Consider the following 22,014-nt stretch of genomic DNA (forward strand, 5'->3'; position numbering starts at 1 on the left):
CAGCCTGTGTCTGTCTCGACAATGACCACAGTCAACTGTAAAGTAGGCTACAATAAAATAATTCTCCTTGCAGTATTTTGAAGTGCTATAACCTATCCTGAACTCTTGGTGGACAGATATCGGAGCAAAAAGTTTGATGGTGTTCACATTATTATTCTTAAGACATCAGCCCGGAGACAAATAATGGCCTCATGTCTTATTTGGAAAGTTTACCACAATAGACATAATCTGTAGGCTTCTGACAAGAGACAAGAATGTATCAGTTCAAGTGCAAAATCCAAATTCAACTTTAAAAACATAGCTTCACCTGATTTTTTGTATGACTGATTTATTTTTGTATGAGATGAGATGCACTTTAAGCATTTGAGGTTTGTGAAAATGATCTCCTTCCTGCACCTTGTGCTTGCTTTGCCATGCACCAACTACGGATCTTTAATACAAGTGCCAGTCCTCTGACGAGAAAGCTACTTAAATAGCATAACATTATCTGCGGAATAACTAGTTATAATTAACTCTTGATACTCCCTTATTTTGAGAAGATGATTTGCATGATGCCAGTCCTTTAAATAACGGTTTCAAATATACATATACCTTCTTCATATAGTCTGCTAGGGTCTGCTGTGATAGGCTAAATTCGCATCATTCTCATGTCACACTCCTTAACACGCGTATTCACTCATTGGCAGCATCGGTTGAACAGGCGTATCTGTCAATTTCTGCCCTTGGTCACATGGTTGGCGCCCCCAGGAATGGATGGAGATAGATTTCCACGTCAGCTTACGTCTACAAATTTCTGCTACGCGAATCTGCTTCAAAGTGACTGGGTCAAAGCAACGCAGAGGAACTATGCGAGGACTGGTATAGGATACAAAGTAGAATAATGGATTTTGATGAACGGGTCCCTGTTGGGTCTAATATGTATTTACCCAGCTGCACGTATTATGTCTCCGGGACTGACTTCTCAAGCCTCCCTCCTTTTTTATCACAGAGCCAATCTTCTTGTCCCATGACATATTCCTACCCATCCTCATCTCTGCCACAGGTTCCGTCCGTAAGAGAAGTAGCCTTCAGGGACTATGGCATTGATACCTCCAGTAAATGGCACCACAGAGGAAGCTTATCACACTGTTACCCGTCTGAGGACATTGTGCACAGGGACTGTTTTACCAGCCCGACTTCTTTAGGGGAAATATTCGCGAAAAATAGCTCCAATGTTGTCTACCACCACTCCAACTCAAATCCAACGACAAGTCTCTCCGGTAGCGTTGGTAGAAATGGAGTGCTACCACAAGCATTCGATCAGTTTTTCGATTCTGCCTACGCAGAAAAGACACCAAACGAGCATTCTGCAGCCAAACAACCTCCAGTTCCTTCATCCGGCTCCGACGCGTGCCCGGATACCGAGGAGAGAACGCGGCGCGAGCAGAGCTGTAGCCCCTCGTCGTCTTCCTGCAACAATGAGGACAGATGTAGTAGTAGTAAGTATAGAAGCGCACCAGTTATGTGAGAAAGTTTGCAATCTAACGGTTTGCCATTAAAGCTTTTATATGCTGTTTTATAAGCGCTGAAGGTTTATGGAGGGCCTGCAGATTTACCCCAACAAAACTTTGTTATAAACGACAAGATCACGTGCTTGAGATTGAAATTGGCCGTGAAAGACCCGGCATTTGCCACGATAGAATTTTTGAAACCATTATAAACTAGTCATAGGCCTTCCAGTTGACTTCATGTTTTTAGACTATGCCTCTTATAGCGTATCAAACCACTGGAATGATAATAAAAATGACTTATTCCTTTCATAGTCTCAATGTTTGCTCATTTCCAAATCATCCGTTTTAAGGACTACTAGGCTCATTTGGCTTTACTAGTCATTACAACTCGAAAGTACATCTTGGCAAATGTACAAAGTGTTTTCTTTAGGTTATCAACATATTAGACTTAATGCATTTGAAGATTAATCACGTATAGGCTTATGGACAGTTTTGACTTTTGCCTTGTTTGTGTTTCAGGTGGTCAGAAGGGACGCAAGAAGAGATGCCCTTACACAAAATACCAAATAAGAGAACTCGAGAGGGAGTTTTTTTTCAGTGTTTACATTAACAAAGAGAAACGTCTTCAACTCTCTAGGATGCTCAATCTCACAGATCGGCAAGTGAAAATATGGTTTCAAAACCGGAGAATGAAAGAGAAGAAACTTAACAGAGACCGTTTACAGTATTACACCACAAACCCTTTGCTATGACAGTAATGTGTGCATATTTTATTTAATATTCTTGCAGCTTACCAATTATAGTTATTTAATCAATACTGTTAGGTCTTGTCGTATGATTGCAGTATTTATTATTAGGCCAGTTTGTCCACAGCAGTATAGCCTTGCGGACTTAATTATTATATTATTGTTATTATTATGTGTATCTTTATTATATAATATTTGTCATCATTAGTATACATATAAATATGTATTCATTTAGTTGCCATTTGTTGTTTTTTTTATAACTGAACCAAAATATACATCGTGAATGCGTGCGTAAAGTGCGCTTAAAGCGAGGGTATTTTAATAAGGGTTAAGATTGCAATCTTAAGTGTCTTTTACATTTGATGTATAAATGTGTACCTGCATTGGGAAACCCGCAATTACCTTTTTCCTTTTATTTGGTTGTTTATTGTTTAATGTGTCACGGAATAGATGCATTTGTTTAGGAACGGAATACACCGAAATGTTTAAAACAATACTTATTGTGAACTTATCATTCTGTCATTTTAAAAGTCAGAAAAGTTATCAAAATCTATATCAAACTTATGTCTGGGTGTTTGTAAAATTCTGGATGAATATTCCTATAATTTCGACAAACGATCCCCTTGTAGTCTTTTGTCCCCACATAAAATACGGCTGGACGTGGGTAGTATCAAATGTTTAATATATTAGGGTGCTTATTGCCACAGAGCTGCAATAGGATCTCATACAATTAATATTAAATGTCCATGACCAAACTTACTACCTAATGTTGTCTAGCATGTCGGTTAATGCAACTGCATGATCCAAGCGCAAATCCCATTGAGATGTTCCATGGCAGAATAAATAATGAATACATGTTGAAATAGGGTCTTTATGCAAAATATAATCCATCAGTTGTTTACCTATTTGAAATCTTGGACTTAGTTCTTTGCTTTGGGTCAACTAGATAAAGTGGATATTATTTTACAGATCACACTGCGCCCAACCTTTACTTGAAATTGTGCATATCTTTGTTTTGTTGTGAAAACCCTTTACCGAGAATGTTTGGCTGCTGAAAACAACCATTAAGAAGGGTTGCCATAAGCTGATGTAAGGTCTACTTGTGATGGCCTGTGTTGTGCATCCTGTTCGGATCTCTGAATTCCTTAATTACGGCACATCCTCCCTGTTGCTGTAGTAACTTTGCCATAAAACGCGTATTTGTCTGGAGCATTTGGAGAGTAGTGCAATAAACCGTCTGAGACCAAGGTTATTAACTGTGACTAAGGGGTTGAAAACAACGACGAGGGACCATTGAAAGCTTGTGTTCGCTGGGTATTCTGGTTCATTTGTCTCGACGTCTCACCATAGCAGGAATATTCAGCAATCTGCTTCAACGTCGATGTTTGTTCCACTAGGTGGCGCTCCTCAGATCAATGTCATTGCCGTGGATGTACAAAGTGACCGGGCCTTCCTCTAACATCAAAAACATCCAGACATTCAGATCATCGTTCCATTAGGCTTCAAGATTTCATTGTTAAGGTAAATATAAGTGTTAAATTGTTTAATCCTATGCAATTTTACAAAATATATTTGAAACCGCATGTAATTACATTGCGTGTGACACACTTTGTCTTGTTTTAGAAGCAATATGGACGTGGTGCGTTTGGGTGTTTGTTCTAGTTGGGCTAAAATCGAATGAATGCATGAAAAACTGTGTTTTAATTAATAAACTGCAATGGGAGATTTTATTTCTTCTCATTCAAAGTATGAACTATTCATTCTATGCTGGGAGAAAATCCAGCCATTTCAAGCGTATATAGCGCTAGATGTTGTGGCAGTTACAAAAGTCCACTAAGTTAATTTAATTAATGTTTCCAAAGTAATTCTCTAGAGCCTATCTTAAATATATTATGTGTTATACAACAAGGTGTTTATTATATTCATACTTCAGCTGTATACCTGTGTTTAGTTGAGGTGGGAACATTTGCAGAAATTAAATATGAACATGGTAGGCATAATTACAAAATCTAAACAATATTTTAAGGGAGAAGATTTTGCGTAATGTTCTTATATAACTCAGTATTAGAGAACCCATTATTAAATATATGAACATAGGACTAGAAAATGTTACACTGTCTGTTCCTAAACATATTGAGTACTGTTTAGAACATGTAGGATGAGCATGCTTAATGAGCGTAGAAAAATATATCCTATAAAAAAATACATCTGAATCTGATTCCAAAATCATCGTGAATGAAGAAGCAGTTTACCGTTGCAAAGATGACAGATTTTTTACAACTACACTTACAAGGGTTACATGTCGTCACATTTTAAGTTGTATACTCTTCATTTGGAAAATGCTATATGGAGGTAATCCTCACTCGGTTTAATCAATGCGTACAATGATGTGGAAAACTAGTCTACTTTGGTGTACAAAACTAAATTACAAGTGTAAGAAGATGAACACAATGATTGTGGGACACAGATTTTATCGGAGTGCTCATATCCTGCGTCAAGAGTAGGTAAGGCAAGTGGGCCTTGCTAACGGAACACACACACAACAATGACATAACAAGGAACATTACACATTACACTTATTTCTGATCATTTAGAAAGTTCAGTTAATTCATGTTAAAGGTTAATGTGCATTTCATTCTGTACCTTGTGTGTGTGTGTAAGTGTGTGTGTGAATGTGGGTGTGTGTGCGGCCGCGTGTGTGTGTGTACGAGTGTGTAAAAACAACATATACTGCACTCGAGATATGCTTAGAGTATATGTATCATTCAAATGGGCTAAAACGTGACTTATCACTGTGGATTTTCTCATTTTTAAAACAAAACGTATATGTCATACTGCTATTGCGTGTTGCAAATGGGAGGAGTCTATCGTCATCTTGTGTTTTAATTGGCTGTCAGCTGAAGCACTAAGAAGTGTGAGTATCAGTAATTATATTCAGCATGTTTTGCACAAGAAATGTCAGCCGGAAAGCGCTATCTTCATCCTCAGTCAAATTACACTACAACGATGTCATGCTCCGACAACCAAGCTGGGAATTCGTTTTTAGTGGACTCCCTAATCAACGTGCGCGCAGAGAGCAGTGCCCCATACTACGAAAGTAACGGCATATATTTGCAACCAGCTTCAGAATACACGTATGGACTCTCCCACGGCGCTTTTTTCTCTGGTCTTGGAAAGCGAGAAGACACAAATTCTCAAACTATGATACCTTCCTCTGGTACATATATTCAAGGGATGCAAACGTGGTTAGAGAACTCGAGATCTTGCCGATTAGATCAGTCTAGCAACCAACAAACTGCTGCGTGTTCCTTTTCTCCCAGCATCAAAGAAGAGAACGCATATTGCCTCTATGAATCAGAGAAATGTCCTAAAGGGTCAACGGTGGACGACATTTCCTATTCCCGGGTAACAGCCGGATCATGCCCGGTTAACAATAACGGATCAGTGCCTGTTCCTGGGTACTTCCGTCTGTCTCAGACATACACTTCTTCCAAGGTTTATCAAGATGTTCAGCCAAATCCAACTCACTTTACTTTGCAACGTCCTACCCGTTTCGGTACCACACATCCCCAGAGCTCCTCGGTCGATATAGGCAGAAGGGAGAGTGAAGCAACGCCTGCCACTACGCCATGCCATCCACAAGGAGACGAGGACACACGGCCATCGTCTGCTGAAGGCTCTTCCTCCCCAGAACCACCAGACACCTGCGCAGAAAGTCCGAAAAAAAACACTAAAGGTGAGTTTATGGATTACACTTACAGAAACTTAATACAGTGTTATGGCATTGTTCACACGCGGTGGGAATGTTAATGCCCGTGGTTACCTAAACATCACGTTCATAACTTTGGGTTGTAAAATGCCTACTTCGGTGTTTTTGACTACAGTGAACAACGCTTAACACATATAGTCTGTGTTATGTAAAGCTTTGCTTTAACTGAGAGGCCACGGACTGGGATTTCCTCTCGTGTTTTTATTATTTTGTGACGATGAGCGGCAAGGCCAATCCAGTCCACTCCATCTGTCCAAGGCGCTGATGTCCTCGGTTGTCCCCTCGTAAAATGCATATAGCCATAATTTCAGCAGGCTAACGTGTAGGCCACGTTTTATGTCTTAATAAAGGTATCATGTTACAGTGAAAGATCATGTTACAGGGCGATCAACAGACTGCAATGTCTCGTCCCCAACTAAATTGAGATTATTTTGTGGACTGCTGTACTGTATAGGCCATACCTTACTGTCAAATATCCACTGCATTTGACAGTATTGTGTCGTTTGTTTAATTAGTTTAGTTGGTCTTCAAGCATAACTGAAGTAGGATATACAATCTTTTTATAGAATCCATGGGCATCTTTGTCTTTCCGACACAATATGTTTTAGCAGTTAGTAGGCCTAAATATTGCAGAATGTGGAACCTATCATAAGAAGGTGTACGAAAATCTCGCCTAACTTCTGACCTCTATTTCATCTTCATGCAGGAGACCCAAAAATTGAGAGCACGGCCAACTGGTTGACTGCAAAGAGTGGCCGAAAGAAGCGTTGTCCCTACACCAAGCATCAGACTCTTGAGCTAGAGAAAGAATTTCTCTTCAACATGTACTTGACTCGCGAGCGTCGTCTTGAGATAAGCCGCAGCGTACACCTCACAGATAGGCAAGTCAAAATCTGGTTCCAGAACCGAAGAATGAAACTGAAAAAAATGAGTCGAGAAAATAGAATACGGGAGCTATCGAACAACTTCCATTTTTCATGAGACACTTGTGCTGTGGTCATTGGCGCCATCCTCCATCAACTGCAAGTGCGTCCTCCAGAAACCCTGTAGAATATGGACAAACCTACTGCTAACTTATTGTCGTTTTGTTGAAATGTTATCTCTTCACGTCTATTTTCTGTGGTGGATCTGTATTTATACTGTAAGTATATGGTTCTGGTGTGTATGGTCAAATTAACAAGGGACAACATAAACTGCACATTGTCGGCTTTGGTTGTACAACATAACCCAACAATTGAATCTGCATGCTGGACCTTAATCAAAGGTTTGCCTTTAATTCGTCATTGCTTAAAAGTCCCAACAGGTTTGATTGATGTTGCACATTTTGCTGGTCAAACATAATAAAGCATCCTACAATATCTACATGTTTTTATTTGTATTGTAGACCTATAACATTTGCGTAATCACAATGCTAAGTTAAAATCATTGTCGATAATCAATGTTTCTCCTCTGTCTCCTGTCAAAAGAAATAATTTAAGAAATAATTTGTTTGGATTGGGATCATTTACTAAATACAAACATTAACTATTGCTATCGTGTACATATTATGATTAATATATTTAATCTATTCTACGACTGGGTTGGGTGCGTTTGTTAATCTAGGATTTAAAAAATCCCTGGACATCCATTTCCTTTATATTGTGCTCTTTGAAATGGATGACCTTGATATCACAAGCCAAACCCGCGTTATTTTTTAATGGTTAGTGAGATTGTAGAGCTTGTCTGGGTAAGAGATGGGGCCAAAATGTGTTCTCAAGGACATCACTGAAAGGTAGAGCTACCTTTAAAAAATAGCTCAAACTGGCACGATTGCAGTCTTTATGGTTTCAGAAGCCTGAGCAGATCAATAAATGTTAATACACTGACGATAATATTAGATCTGTTTCCTTACACTGTTCGGTGTGCATTGTCAGGTCACATGTCATTACGGCTTTAGATTTGACTTCAAACAACACGGCCCTGGTTGCCTCAGTAGCGTTACCGCGCATTTTTGGAATTGATTTGTTACCTCTTTTAAATGTAATTTAAGTAACAAATGTAGCCTAAGTTTATGGCAGTATATAGATCTACATATCTATATTAGGATGGCATAATGTGTTGCTCTATAGTCTTACAGCGAGCACGCCACTATCAACTTTTGATATTTTAATTGAACACAAATGAATCTGGTTAGTTTGTCAATTGGAGGTTGTATTCGAATACCTCGTAATACACTGGGAAATTCTAACAAAAGTAAAAGGAAGTGGATTTAACAAGAAGTGAAACGTGTACGTCCAGGAGCAGTTGCGGACAGTCCTTGCAAGGCCTCGGTTACGATCATTGCAGTCTGGCCAATGCCGCGTGCGCAGCAGCGTTTCCATTGGCACGCCTTAAGTGCCGGATGCGTCTGCTCAGTCAGAGAATGGACACAAAGGATGAACTTTATTGGCGATATTTAGGCCAGACAGTCAGGTTGTAACCTAAAGACAAACAGCTAAATAGCCCAGTGATAAAAACAGACTGTTATTGCACCCATCCTTTCCTTACTTTCCGTTTGAGAAAACCTAGGCTGGTGTAATGTGAGCTCGATCTTCATAATGGTCCATAAAAGAAAGCTGTTTGTTGCGGTGTATAGCTACAGGGACAGACACAGTTGCTTGGTTCTTAATTCACGTTTTGCACGTTGTAATTGTGAAGGGTCGTTTGATATTCCATAATGCTAGAAACATCAACATTGGTAGCCTAAAGCAGAATTTGGAATAATGGAATAGTCTACTGGGTACGATAAAAATAAACGCTTGGCATTTAGTTTACTTAGGCTTAGCCTACGCTCTCTTGCCATCACATACAATTTAACTATTTAAATTAGGGATTTGGCAACATTCCTCTCTGAGATGTTTGTAAGGCCATTTAATACAGAAAACCAATTGAAATGAGCCATGGTTGGAAGGAACATGTCTTATTAGTTGTGCCACTGATATAAACATCATACAGCAATTGAAAAATGCCTGTCCAACTGTTAATATTTTAAAATATATATTTTTGTATGGTCTATTTGGGTATACATTTTTACAATGAAAACTGAAATGGTTTAGTTTGATGAAACAGACAATTAATAAATAGAACATCCTTCCTTCCGTCTGAATCACAAGGCCCTGTTGCCATTTGTTATCTGCATAACTATTTAGAGTCAGGCAATTTTTTGAACAACGAGATGAAGTAGGAAAAAAAATGACTCATTTACGTTCATAGTAAATACAATTAACAATAAGTAATATTAACAATATGTTGAAACAGGCTTGATCCCGTGCTCATTTCGTAACATTTCATTATATAATCTAATTCAAAGTACCTTTGAAACAGCATGGTTTATAAGTAGTCCCTCACCTTACAAACCTATTTATTAGTCTATTGCCTACTTAACGTAGGCTCGAGACCAAAATCATAACGTTTACTGCTTATAAAACGAAATATCTTCCAATAAAGGCATATGGTTTTGCTATAAAAAATATGACGAGGAAAATGCTGGCTATTTAGTTGAGCAGACTGATTTATTATTTATTGTTCTGTCCCACGATCACGTGTTTGAGTCACCCAATCCAATCATGGGCAAGGTTCAACTTATTGGACGCGCTGTAGTGCTCTTGGTGCATGAAAGCATCATGATACTGCTTTCCTAAATATTTTACAGCAGGGTTTTTGCGATCCATTGTGTGTGTTTTGTCATGTCGACATTAGGTGCGAGTTACTATGCAAACTCGCACATTCCTCCGGACCAGGAGGATGTTATGGCACCCAGATACTCATCCGCACCGGGGCTCGATCAGGCTAGCCCGGCAATGCTGACAGAATATGGCGGGCAGGAACCATGTCCTTTACAGGCGAAGTCTTTCAACGGATCTTGGAGCCCCATTCCTGCTCAGACTTCGAGCATCGCACCCATGCACCCGACCTATATACATTCTCATTATCCAACTGGAGATGTCGATGGAATGTTTACGCGCTCGTGGACGTTGGAGCCTCTTTCTGCGCCCGTTTGCTTAACAGGATTATCGTCGAGCATGCACTATGATATAAAATCTGAGCCTCTGATTGGGAGTGGTGACTGCACTACGTTGGAAACGCACACACCTCTCGTGTCCGACATTGACGGAACGTCCCTCGCGGAGAGTGAACCCATTTGCGATACAGTTATCTCTAAACCCAACGAAGAAAGCAAGTCATCCGAAGAGAAAAAAGACATAGACGCAAGTAAGAGAAAATTATCTAACTCTAATGTATTTTAATGACAATGGAACATTTGAAGCATACGACCTATGAGACTTACACAACACAAATCTAGATTAATATTATCTTGTGCATTGTAATACGCCATACCTAGGCTTTGGGTCAAAACATTGGAAAAGGAACGAATAGACATTAATCCGGTAGTTTTGATTACTTCTGCAGGGGATAATAGTCTCAAATACCCGATGACTTCCACACAAATTGTAGTGGAATGTTATATCATAAATATATCATAAAAGCAACAAATTAAAATAGTTTTGATGTTAACTTGTATAATGTATAAGCAGTGTAGGCCTAAAACAAAAAGGACCACGCGTCACTGTAACCCCATTACCCCAAGGCCTACAATTTTTATGCGTATTCATGTTTTAGTGGCCTTACGTATATAATATTTTGGGGGGATTGATGCTGCTTATGAACTAAAGTAGGCCTAAATTTAATTGAACTTTGTATGTTTTGTTTTCTAAAGGGGTATATGATCATATGTTTATAGCTAGCCGCAGCCCATCAGCAGGCCTTTCCATTGGGTGCACCATTGCGCGTTATACTGAAATAGCCCTAAAATACACGTTTTGAGTCATTTCAGTCTCTACTGTAGCCTGTTTAAGATTCATAATTTGAAATAAATGTAAATGGACTTTGATCTTACCACTGAGGTCTGCCTTTACACTCATTTTCCAGATAATCCGGCATCCAACTGGCTTCATGCGAAATCGACAAGGAAAAAGCGGTGCCCATACACTAAGCATCAAATTCTCGAACTGGAGAAGGAATTTCTGTTTAACATGTATCTTCCCCGTGACCGTAGGTATGAAGTAGCTAGACATCTTAATTTGACCGAGAGACAAGTAAAAATCTGGTTTCAGAATCGCAGAATGAAGATGAAAAAAGGCAATAAAGACAGGCGGAGAGATAATTAGGCCTAACTGTAAACTGTTGCGGAAATTGGCAGATTTTTGATAAAACATAAATGCTGTTAGTCTACCCATGATGTCTTGCTTGTACATATTCTGTTGGTCTTGTGTAGTTGTTGTTGTTGTTGTAGAGATGTTATGGCCATTGTTCTGTGTTTGATATTTGTAAATGATTAGGCATCGAACATCAATATTGAAAACTGAATTCATGCATCGAAATTATGTTAAGAATTGTTTAATGTTCGTTGCATGAAATATTTGATAATCGACTGTGACCATAAATGACGACTACCTAAATGTCTTTATCTAGCCTATACCTTGTTGCGTAATATTAAGTTATTGTTTTGTAGATGCTGCGTAATTATTGTGTACATTCAGAAAATGTATGTATTTTGTTAATGGAAATATGCACACGCAATATACCTCGTTGTCAAGTCTTCTTACACGTTCTTAGTTTGTATTTGGATAGCAAATAAATTTCGACGGTAATTTCTGCGTCTACTTATTATCTTCAAATGTGTGTTAATAATTCCGGTGACATTTTGGTTGAACCTGACAAATAGCATTTGCTATTCAAACCACATTCTCAGAAAAAGGGAAAACTGGCCTATTAATTCCTATTCATCTCCCTTTTTCAAAGAGGACTTACACGTTAAGGTAAAGGGCCTATGTTGTTTGACGATAATCCTGGCAATTGCTGCCCAATTTTCCGTATCTTCTTCACTCCTTCATGTCTTGTTAACTACTTATCAATCACAACACATCAAATTATGCCGTCCTGGAATGGCGCCTACTATTAATGCTGACAATTCGGGCCCTGGCAAACGTCGGACAGCCATACAGCAGTAAACCACAATCACTGTTTAACTGTTTATGGGGTGTAAAGCGAGTGAGGGCAGAAGGGAATCTGTATCATGGACGGCCATGTTCGAATTATGCTAATTAGGAGGTTTTTGTGTTTGAGGCATTTAAAAAATTCAATCCACAACACAACCCATCTTTCTCTCCTTTTCTCTCCCTCTTTTCTTTCGTCCTCCTTTTCTCTTTATCTCTCTCGTTCTCTATCTTTCAACCTCTCTCAACCACACATGTAGGTCTACACAAACACGCTTGTCAGTCACCAGTTTAGCCTTACTGTGACGCAGATGGGATGGGATCTTCAAAGGTGACCAGAATGCTCCATAAAACGGCATCTCTGTGTGGCTGTCTGGTTTCCTCTTTTAATGACTTTACGACTGTCCACTAACAATTCGACTGTTGGTGCAGGAAAATTACCATTTGTTGTATTCTGACACAAAAGGCTCGGTGAAATTAAGCCACTAAAATCAAGATGGCTCATCATTTTTTACAGTTAGCATTTTGGGCATTTTTAGTAGCCTACTTGGAATATTTTGACGTAATCGAACCGTACTACCAAATACCAGTGATAAACAAGTGCCTTATCTACTTAGGTGGATGGTTGTAAGCGCATTGTGCATTCAGTGTTGCTGTTGCTGTCTCATTATGACCAGTAGGTGGAGGCAACGTCTCGCCTAAAATAATTGACGCTGCATGGCTGAAACGTCGCTATTCATTCGAAGGACATTGTTGTCTACTTGTGTAGGCGACATTTAATGAAAATACATTTTTACATTTCAATAACCTCACATAATGAAGTGAATATCGTCACATTATATCACAATGTCAGTGTATGTGCTATCGTTTTTGTACATGTCTCTTAATTTTTGAGGTGTCCACTGTCCATCTTGGGGGGCTAGGTGGAGGCGTTCTTCTCTTGTAAAGCTTTGTTTGCACCTCTCTGCATGGCTACTCAGTCCAATCTTGTCCCATAGATTTACGCCCTCCTATCGGATCCTTACACTCGCAAAGAGCTGATGGTTGGTAAACACAGTAAAACATTAATGTGCCCGAATTTAATTCTATTCGGCACTCGTGTCAGGTTGGACGACTAGGCTGGCAGTAGCAAACAATATTTGGAATGCTGTTCAAACAGAGTTATCCGGGTGTTGTTTGCAATGTTTCTTTGTGACCCTCATGCATCAAGCCTTATGTCAGCTCTAGTGACAGAAGGAATGTTTTGGGGCTGTAGTGATTCGTGCTGTCATGAATACCTGGTTATTGATCTGAACTGGAATAAATATAAAATATGTATTACTTATTTATAGTCTGTAGTAAATATTTCTGTTTATGTGTAGGCTGTGTTAATGAATAAATGGTCATATCTTACCAAAATAACCCAAAAGCACTTTTAATTTAATCCATAAATAAACTTTTGTGACCCATATGATATTACCCGTATTTTCAAAGAAAAAAAAGCTCTATTTGAATGTGAGAGGGCTCTGCTGCGACCAGCCCAGTACATCCGTAGAACACATTTTCGTGTCGTCATATCCGGTTTCATCATGGGCCACAATTTCTGTGTATATTCCACTCTCAACAATGAAGAAGCATATGCCCAAATGTTCAACACCATACACGCAGGAGCCTGTGTACACTGGCGTCTTTTAAGAAATAGACTGCAATACAATTTTAGGTGAGCATCCGGAATATAATCACGATGAGCTTTGTACGATGCTGTGAGCAATTTTATGATATTCTGATAAGAACAGAGGCATGGGACTTGGGTTTGTTTGATACCCGTACAATAGGCCTACCTCAGATCATACTGTAATACATTGACACTATTGAAAATATCACCCATCAATACTTGTATTTGTCAATCATGACACCATCTATGTTTTACACAATTATAGTGCACACTAGATATATAGGCTATTATATATAAAAGTATAATTCAGAAGAATTTTCTACGTTAGGCTATAAGTTTGTACGGCTGTAAGCTATGTTCATTATCTTCATCCTTTTTAATACCTAATACCTTTTTATATATTTAATTAATTGCATTGGTCATTAATCATGATAGACGTTTGAGTTGAGTTTAGCGATTTACATTTTATGTCACAAAATATGTTCCTGAATGTTTCTCAGGAACATTTTAATAATGTTTTATGCGCGTAAAGTGAGTCGTAGGTTACACAGACAACATTAGCTCGTGTGTCAATTAGAAATACACCCAGCGTCAACAAAAATACTACGCTATAGAATGAAGTATTTTGTTTATGCTGTGCATAAAAAAGCTCTGTATAAAAAGTAACTTCACTATATACATGTAATCACCCATCACCCATCGTTATGACCATTGTAACACCATCAGTATCCACAAAAGTACACGATTTTTTGACAAATATCTCCTTGATAACAAATGAGGGTCTCCCACTGTGGTTCTGAAGGAAAGACCTCCTGGGTCACTATTCCGCAGATCAGATTTCCAGGTGTCTGCGCTTGATGGGGTAACAGCCGGTTAATAGCTCCACTATTCTTACATACAGACACTTTCCAGAGAACGTGTCTGTCTTCGATTACAACTCGTCACATCCACATAAAACAGCACACACACACTTATTTCGAGAAATCCGAAAAATTGACAATGTAATTGCAAAATGTTGCTTTCCCGTGGTGCATATTTTTCCTGACAGTTTTCCTTCGATAGCTAATGTTCGATAAATAAAACTCGACATACTTTGATTTTTTAACACTTCGTTTATTGTTTGCAAACATACAGTAGGCCGAGGCTACAAATGGAACATTTACTTTTTTCTAATAACTACCCCTCAAACCATTAACATGGACCACTGAAATATTTTTAATTGTTTTTACAAACAAGTTGTACATGTTTAGGCTAAAATGCACAAAACCAAGTGTGATATAAAATGATCCTTATAGTTTGTTTATGTCAATTTGAGTGGAATAGCCTAAACAACAGGCCAAACTAAAATATGAGTGAACAAATTAAACAAATATTACGATTTGTCTTTGTCTCTCAACGAAAAGGTTTAGTCTCTTTGCCATATCAGTTCTGAAATATATTATTGTGGCTATGTAGTCTCATGCGTATAGCCTATGTGTTCGTAAACAAGCACTGTGCGATATAATGTAATTTAAATATGTTATCTTTATGGCATTCGTCTAAATAGGCTAGTGTGAATTTGTCCAGGTTAGTGGACGTTTTAGCCCATAGAGAAAATGTGTGGGATTGAATAGGATTATTCCCAGAATGCCAACACCCACTCACCTCTGTAGACAAAAGATCCTATGTAAAAACTTCTCAATTCGTTGCTCTTCAATTAGTCGTCCCACTCTTCTGCCACCATTTTACGCCAACATAGTCTTTTCCCAAATGAAATGTGTTTGAATTGCATATTTATAGTTACTCATCTATTTAAAAAATCTAATAATAGGAAAAAGCCTCCTATCTTATTCCCCATTAGAAATACCCACTGAAATATATGTCTGACATCTTGAGTTTCTTCATAAGTGCCATGTTGTTCCCTTCTTCCTGGCTACATACGATCTAAGAGAGTGTTAGATGGTTTAAATGTGTTCTTAGGGCACGGAGCTGTCAGACCTTTTGGTGAGCAAGATTGATAGCGCGCAGGGCTCCAGGGTTCTTTGTTTGGAATATAAGCAATAAACAGCCCAAGGCCTTCCAGGTTCTCCCAGTGACGCCTGTACTGTTCAAGAAAAACAACAAATAACACCCTCTGATTCGGAATAGAACACTGATCTAAGATGGAGAATACAAATCTTTACGTTTGATTGAAATTTCAAATGTAGAGAAAATTATCCTTTAAATAATTTGAAAATATTTAAGCTACTAACCATATGGCCTATGTATAGGATAAAAAAATAGGCTAAATTCAGATATACACTCGTTTGTGACCATAATGTGAAAATGGGTTATGAAGCACACCTCGGACTTCCCTGGGTTAAAGTCCAGAGGCAAATATTTACACACCGAAGAAAATGATTTGTGTCTGTGTGTGAGACAGAGAATGAGAAATGGGAGGGAGAGAGGAGAGAGAGAGTGTTTGGGATGAAGAGGGGGAGTAGAAGTGCAGACATGAAATATTTCGAGCAATGCAAACTATTGCACACGAATGTGCAATATCAACTATATTCTTTATATTTTTGCATTATATGTTATCTACCATGTTAATTGTTGTTTGTGCATTTACAGTGAGATTAGCATTTATTAATTGGGGTAAAGGGAACTAGGACTCAGAGGACGCAAAGGAGCGCGCATGCACTGAGCCATGCACGCGCACAAAATTCGGTGGCATGTAGTGAACAAACTGCCCAAAGTACCCTACATAAAGCAGCCCCTACCCCCAGAACTAGGCGTTACCCCCTCAGAGTTTTTCGATCAATCACAGAGGACAGTGGCTTCTTTTGATAAAACCCAAAATTGTCATTGGGCAGAGGTAACCATGTGACAAGCAACACGGTCCAATTTCAGTCTTGTCTCACTGAAAGCAATAGTTTAATGGAATCGCCGTCCCCACACGGCCGTAATCAGGAAAATAGTTGGGGGAAAAAAACACTTGTCACGATATTTCATTATTTGCCATCGCCCACTAAATTGTGAACGTCGAATTTCCAAGGCAAGGGAGAGGAGATGAATTACGAATTTGAGCGAGAGAGCGGTTTTATCAACAGTCAGCCGTCGCTCGCCGAGTGCCTGACATCCTTTACTCCTGTCGGTGATGCATTTCAAAGTTCATCAATCAAGAACTCGACGCTTTCTCCGTCGACACTGATTCCTCCTCCCTTTGAGCATACCATTCCCAGCCTGAACCCCGGTAGCCACCCACGCCACAGCCGGTCAAAGCAGGGCGTCAATGGCTGTAGCCCGCTGCCAGTCACATCCCTACCTCCGGAGTACCCATGGATGAAGGAGAAGAAAGCAACTAAGAAAAACCAGAATACCGCAGCAACAACAAACGACTCGTCACCACTCTACTTCTCTCCTCAGGGTATGATTGATCACATATTCCATTCAGATTTGGTGTTGTAGATGCTGTGTTTTTGGAACGAAAATACCTGTTGCATATATATAATATTGCTGCCAGAATATAGCGAAATGGACAACATTTAAGCATTATTCAATCTTATTAATGTGCTGTCTGATAATGCAATGAAAAAAACTTTAGCGTTTGACAGTAATGAAGAGTGATAGATTACTTTTACTCCGGCCCGCAGCTGCACATTCATTAATCTTCTCCCGGCCTGCTTCACGCAGACCCATCATATTCTGCCCAGGGCTCGTAAATTGTCCCAGTCCTGTTGCCTGTTCTCCACAAATGATTTTCGTGCTGCATGCAGAGCCTCTGATTCTATAATACACCTGCGCTGAAAATCGGGTTGCCCATTAATCTCGGTCAGTTTTAAATATGGGCTTTCGACAGACATTTTTATGCTGTAAACTGTTTAATCACAATAAATATATATAATTATTCAAATTTGTTTTAGGCTCGCCAGAAACAGTGGAGAGTGGTGGTGGTGGGGCTTCTCGAAGGCTGCGGACAGCGTACACAAACACCCAGCTTTTGGAACTAGAGAAGGAATTTCATTTCAACAAGTACCTCTGCAGACCCAGGAGGGTGGAAATAGCAGCATTACTGGATTTAACTGAGAGGCAAGTCAAAGTGTGGTTCCAGAACCGCAGAATGAAACACAAGAGACAAACCCACTCTAAGGAGAATCAGAACGGAGAGGGGAGATTTACAAGCCTGGAGGATGGAGAGGACGACTTCGAAGAAGCTACAAACAGTGTGTCTGGGGCGCTTTTGGAGAGAGAGAGCTATAGGCATACGTTTCACCAAAATACCTTAACTTCTCAACAGTCTCAGAATGCGCACAATGGAGAAACCCAAAGCTTAACTGTTTCGCCTTTAAACAGCAATGACAAAAATCTGAAACATTTTCCTCACCCGTCACCCACTGTTCCTATATGTGTGTCAACAATAGGCCCGGGCTGCTCATCTGGCGGGGACAATAGTAATTCCCCGGCCCTGGACATTTCTTTGCAGGACTTTCACGTTTTTTCGTCGGATTCTTTCTCCCCAACTTTGTCAGATTCCGTGGATAGCTCAATAGGTTTATCAACGGAAAGTTTTGATTTTTTCTCAGAAACGCTCACAACAATCGATCTGCAAAACCTGAGCTATTAAGATTTCTTGCCTCATATAGTGGTTTACTTACGCAGTTTTTCCCATCTTACTTCAAATTATTGAGTTTGTGAGTCCGTTTTTAGTTTGAATTGATCGATACAAGGCTCACGTGAGGTAAGTTAGACGATAATAAAACAGCTAATACATTTAATGTGTGTATAATGCAACAAATAGGTTCATGATACAAATAGGCCTAAGGAAGAAGTTTTTGTTATTTTATTTTTGTATCCGTTTTGACCACAAGGTTATAAATGACTTATTTTCATAGAATAAAATTGTAATAATCTACCAGCATTTTTCATAATTTGTGTCCTTATTTGTTACCTTATTTGTGGATATTTGTTATTGTCTTTGCCCGATGCATGTAGGCCTATGCATTAGAAACAAGAAAGCTTTGTATGAAGCGGATACATATTCATATATTGAATGCGCTTTATAGAAAATAATTTATTATAAAATATCTGGATTATAGTGGTTAAGGTTGTAGTGTTTTTAGATATATTTACCTGAAATCTCACAATCATAAAAGGCTATACATTCATACTTGTCGCCGCAATCTGACGCATCTATTGGCCTATAAACGCCAGTAGCCTAAAAATAAAACTTAGAGGTTAGCCTATTCCTAACCTGATTGGTATGTTTATTATGTATCATGCTTCCTGTGAAGTGATTAGCTTTCTTTTTGGCGGAGCCTAGTCTGCATTAAACCTGTTAAATTGTTCATAAATCAAAATACTTTATGATGGATGACATTAAAAAGATCAGTGTGGTAGGCATGGAAAATAATCCATGTATTAGGCCTACCAGGAGTTCGTGGCCAAAAGCTGTAACTTTGTTGATTTCAACAATTAAATTTTATTGCCTATAAAAGTAACTGCTCTGAGAGTGTGCCGGGGTATAGTCCATGTAATTCAACACCCCGTTGGAATACAGATGCGCCATTTCTAAATTTCTCAGCGTTTTCATGCATTCAAACTAAACAAGAACCTGTTTTAAATTTCGAGAACTTAATAGATAATTGTGTTTGTGACCAATCAACAAATTAGTCACTTTACATAATTAAAATTCAACCCTATAACATATTTGTTAACATAAGATTCTCCATTACTATTCCCTAACCGGTCAACGTTTTTGATAGCATGGAGATATGTGGAACTGGAACCAAAACCTCTTACTAAACAATTTAACCTCTTTCTCCTATTAGATACGAGTTGCCCGCATTCTCTGTGGCGGAAGTAGCTACAAGGAATTTGGTCGTATAGAATTCAGCTTCTCTCGGTGCGCCCTCCACTGCCCCCCGCCTTTCTCAGACCGCCATTTTATAAAAGCAAGCCAGCATCAGTCGCTCTTCGCCTATGTAAACATGTACATAGGCTACTTATACTGTAGATACGTTTTCACCCTAAAAGATTAACACATTATAGCATTGAGGATGAAAAATCAATTAGAGGGAAAACAAACATGTTTTAAACCAGCGTTATTGTTACACTTCTAACTTTTTTGCTAAATCACAGTTAAAATATGTTATAATAATCACACCACCTGGAGTTTTGATACTGTTTTGACTGGTGTTATCTATAGCCTATATCTATGGAATGAAAATAACACTGATAAGGATCAGTGACATGGCTTGATTTTGTCATTTGTCACACTTCATAGAGATCTCCAGAAATGATGGCGAGTGGATATGTGCATTTCTATGAGGGGAAGTTCCAAATTCTCACACCAGGTACAGCATGAGTGACAGCATTGTTATTGCCAAAGGGTATTGTACTCTCTGTCTAATCTGCTGGATCATAGCACACCGACATCACTCCTCTTCATGATTGGTTTGTCCAAACACCTTTGAGAGAAACGCAGCTGGTGAACGGCATAGGTGAGATCAATGATATGAAATAAACTGAGAACTAATTCTGAGCCGTTTAAAAACAAAACCTGAGTAGGATAATCCCTAAAAGCCCAGAAGGCAGCCAGACTGTGAGAAAGCTCTCCCTTAGACTTGACACTGTAAATGTCACACTTCAACCCTGCAGGCCAATTAAAGTCTGAGGAGCACTTCACAGCCCCTGGGAGTAGGAGTGGATCTGTGCCCCCTCGCATGAATACGCTTGTGCTGGACACCCATAGAATCATCCTTGGTTTTAGGTATGTCAAACATCAAACTACACCAGTATTACAAACACACACTCTAATCCGTCTTCTATATGAGAAGGTGAAGTTTGCATGGTGACCTGAAACTGCATGAAATTCGACACTGCCGCCCCCCCCAATATAGGTCAAAGTTCAGGCCACCTTTCATCTCCCTTTGCAAGCAGGATGGGACCACTACTAGGTCAGCTAGGGGTCAAGTGGTGGAGAGTGACCACAAGGTGATTGTGCTTCCTGGAAAATCTATTGGCTACTCCTGTCTCCTGCCCTCTCAAGAGGAGAACCCATGACTCCATCATCTCCCAAGAAGCGTATATTAGGAAGAAATCTATACATTCTGCGTAACCGCACATACACATATAGGGTCTGGTCGACAGGGACACAGTCTATGCCAGACGGCCATGATGAATCACCTGTGGTGAAGAGGAGTATGGTGTTGTCTCCCCTTCCTGAACCTGGAAGATGAAAGGGTCTTCATGAAGGAAGAACCCCCCCCCCCGCCCTCTCCACGACCGGTCAGACGAGGCACATCCAACAGTCACCGCCACCTGCAGGGCTGAAGCTCCACACGCAATGATGCCTCCTGAAAGTGGGAGTGACAGGTAGACAGGGTTAGTCACTTCTGACTCCCCTGCAGCTATCTCTACCCACAGCTCTAAAGATATTTTCTTTCGTCTTATTAAGAGAAGTCCTATTAGTTTGATTAAATAACCCTTTTTGTCACAAATATTCCTCATAAACATACACATCAATTCTCCATCACTGGCAACAGACACACAATCCTGGTTATTGCAGTTTTATTCTTTCAATGTTTTCTGCCCATATGGAAAGCTTGTTGGAACATTCCCTTTGTTTGTTACATAGACATGCTTGTCTAAGCATGGAGCTGCATGCCCCAATGAACGCCTGTGGCATGTAGTGACTCACCATAAACTTTTGGGACTGATGACAATAGTTGTATGGATAAACAAAGCATAGGCTACCATTCAGATCAACACAATCACAGTTCATTTTAAGGTCGATAATACAATTATATCTGGTTTAAGAAGTGCAGTGCCAAATGTCATTTTTATATTGAATGATATTTATCACAGAATGATACCTGATCCGAGGGTGCCTCACCAGCGCCCCTGACTGACTGACAATGACTTTTGACACTGACAATGATTACCTGTTTTGTAAACTCAGGAGGGCGCAAGAAAAGAGTTCAGTTGACTCAGGGGTGCAGATGGATTTTTTTTAACTGGGGGGGACCAAGCTGTCAGCAAATGATTCCAACTCAATTAGTTATTTTGTGTAATGTATATGTATATATACTGAAGCTGCAATAAACATTAATATGTCAATCACGCACCAAAACTTCATGCCCTGGGTAAATGTTTTATTTAAATTTTTATTTAATATTTTAAATATTTGCTGATCTCAGCAGGATGTAAATAATTACAAATATAACAATGTGTATGAAAACGGAAGTATAAACACCTAAACAGATTTACATAAATAAAAATAAGTATAGTATACATTCCATCTGCACCCCTGAGCATGAAATGTGAAATTAAATTGAACCTTTCAATTAAATATTCGGAATTCCCTCTGCAAGTATGACTTTTC

The 22,014-nt window shown here is 39.3% G+C and overlaps 4 protein-coding genes and 1 long non-coding RNA gene across 6 annotated transcripts; all 5 read left to right on the forward strand.

Moving 5' to 3' along the window:
• The first annotated feature begins 880 nt into the window (after window positions 1–880).
• Window positions 881–2,242, forward strand: hoxa11b (homeobox A11b). The gene is made up of 2 exons (XM_047039152.1): window positions 881–1,478; window positions 2,010–2,242. The coding sequence occupies exons 1-2, from the start codon at window positions 881–883 to the stop codon at window positions 2,240–2,242; spliced, it is 831 nt and encodes a 276-aa protein (XP_046895108.1).
• Window positions 2,243–5,200: 2,958 nt separating this feature from the next.
• Window positions 5,201–7,329, forward strand: hoxa10b (homeobox A10b). Its single transcript, XM_047039075.1, has 2 exons — window positions 5,201–5,972; window positions 6,712–7,329. The coding sequence occupies exons 1-2, from the start codon at window positions 5,243–5,245 to the stop codon at window positions 6,984–6,986; spliced, it is 1,005 nt and encodes a 334-aa protein (XP_046895031.1). The 5' UTR covers window positions 5,201–5,242; the 3' UTR covers window positions 6,987–7,329.
• Window positions 7,330–9,613: 2,284 nt separating this feature from the next.
• On the forward strand, window positions 9,614–11,542 carry hoxa9b (homeobox A9b). The gene is made up of 2 exons (XM_047039314.1): window positions 9,614–10,235; window positions 10,953–11,542. Exons 1-2 carry the CDS (start codon window positions 9,710–9,712, stop codon window positions 11,189–11,191), a joined length of 765 nt encoding a protein of 254 aa, XP_046895270.1. The 5' UTR covers window positions 9,614–9,709; the 3' UTR covers window positions 11,192–11,542.
• Window positions 11,543–13,618: 2,076 nt separating this feature from the next.
• LOC124477770 lies at window positions 13,619–21,393 on the forward strand. Of its 2 annotated transcripts, XR_006957180.1 has the most exons (4): window positions 13,619–13,718; window positions 19,915–20,131; window positions 20,289–20,400; window positions 20,571–21,393. It is a non-coding gene; the product is annotated as an uncharacterized LOC124477770 (long non-coding RNA). The 2 variants fall into 2 exon arrangements; XR_006957179.1 differs by having other exon boundaries at window positions 20,289–21,393.
• hoxa2b (homeobox A2b) lies at window positions 16,475–18,495 on the forward strand. Its single transcript, XM_047035748.1, has 2 exons — window positions 16,475–17,058; window positions 17,555–18,495. Exons 1-2 carry the CDS (start codon window positions 16,701–16,703, stop codon window positions 18,253–18,255), a joined length of 1,059 nt encoding a protein of 352 aa, XP_046891704.1. The 5' UTR covers window positions 16,475–16,700; the 3' UTR covers window positions 18,256–18,495.
• Window positions 21,394–22,014: the final 621 nt, after the last annotated feature.

This window comes from Hypomesus transpacificus, chromosome 2, assembly GCF_021917145.1.
Source record: "Hypomesus transpacificus isolate Combined female chromosome 2, fHypTra1, whole genome shotgun sequence".
NCBI lineage: Eukaryota > Metazoa > Chordata > Actinopteri > Osmeriformes > Osmeridae > Hypomesus > Hypomesus transpacificus.

Excerpts from the sequence above, each read along its gene's own strand:
- hoxa11b (XM_047039152.1), top strand. The coding sequence starts at position 881 with ATGGATTTTGATGAACGGGTCCCTGTTGGGTCTAATATGTATTTACCC. Across the intron at positions 1,479-2,009 it reads TGAGGACAGATGTAGTAGTA|GTGGTCAGAAGGGACGCAAG; the intron begins GTAAGTATAGAA and ends TTTGTGTTTCAG.
- hoxa10b (XM_047039075.1), top strand. The coding sequence starts at position 5,243 with ATGTCATGCTCCGACAACCAAGCTGGGAATTCGTTTTTAGTGGACTCC. Across the intron at positions 5,973-6,711 it reads TCCGAAAAAAAACACTAAAG|GAGACCCAAAAATTGAGAGC; the intron begins GTGAGTTTATGG and ends ATCTTCATGCAG.
- hoxa9b (XM_047039314.1), top strand. The coding sequence starts at position 9,710 with ATGTCGACATTAGGTGCGAGTTACTATGCAAACTCGCACATTCCTCCG. Across the intron at positions 10,236-10,952 it reads GAAAAAAGACATAGACGCAA|ATAATCCGGCATCCAACTGG; the intron begins GTAAGAGAAAAT and ends CTCATTTTCCAG.
- hoxa2b (XM_047035748.1), top strand. The coding sequence starts at position 16,701 with ATGAATTACGAATTTGAGCGAGAGAGCGGTTTTATCAACAGTCAGCCG. Across the intron at positions 17,059-17,554 it reads ACTCTACTTCTCTCCTCAGG|GCTCGCCAGAAACAGTGGAG; the intron begins GTATGATTGATC and ends AATTTGTTTTAG.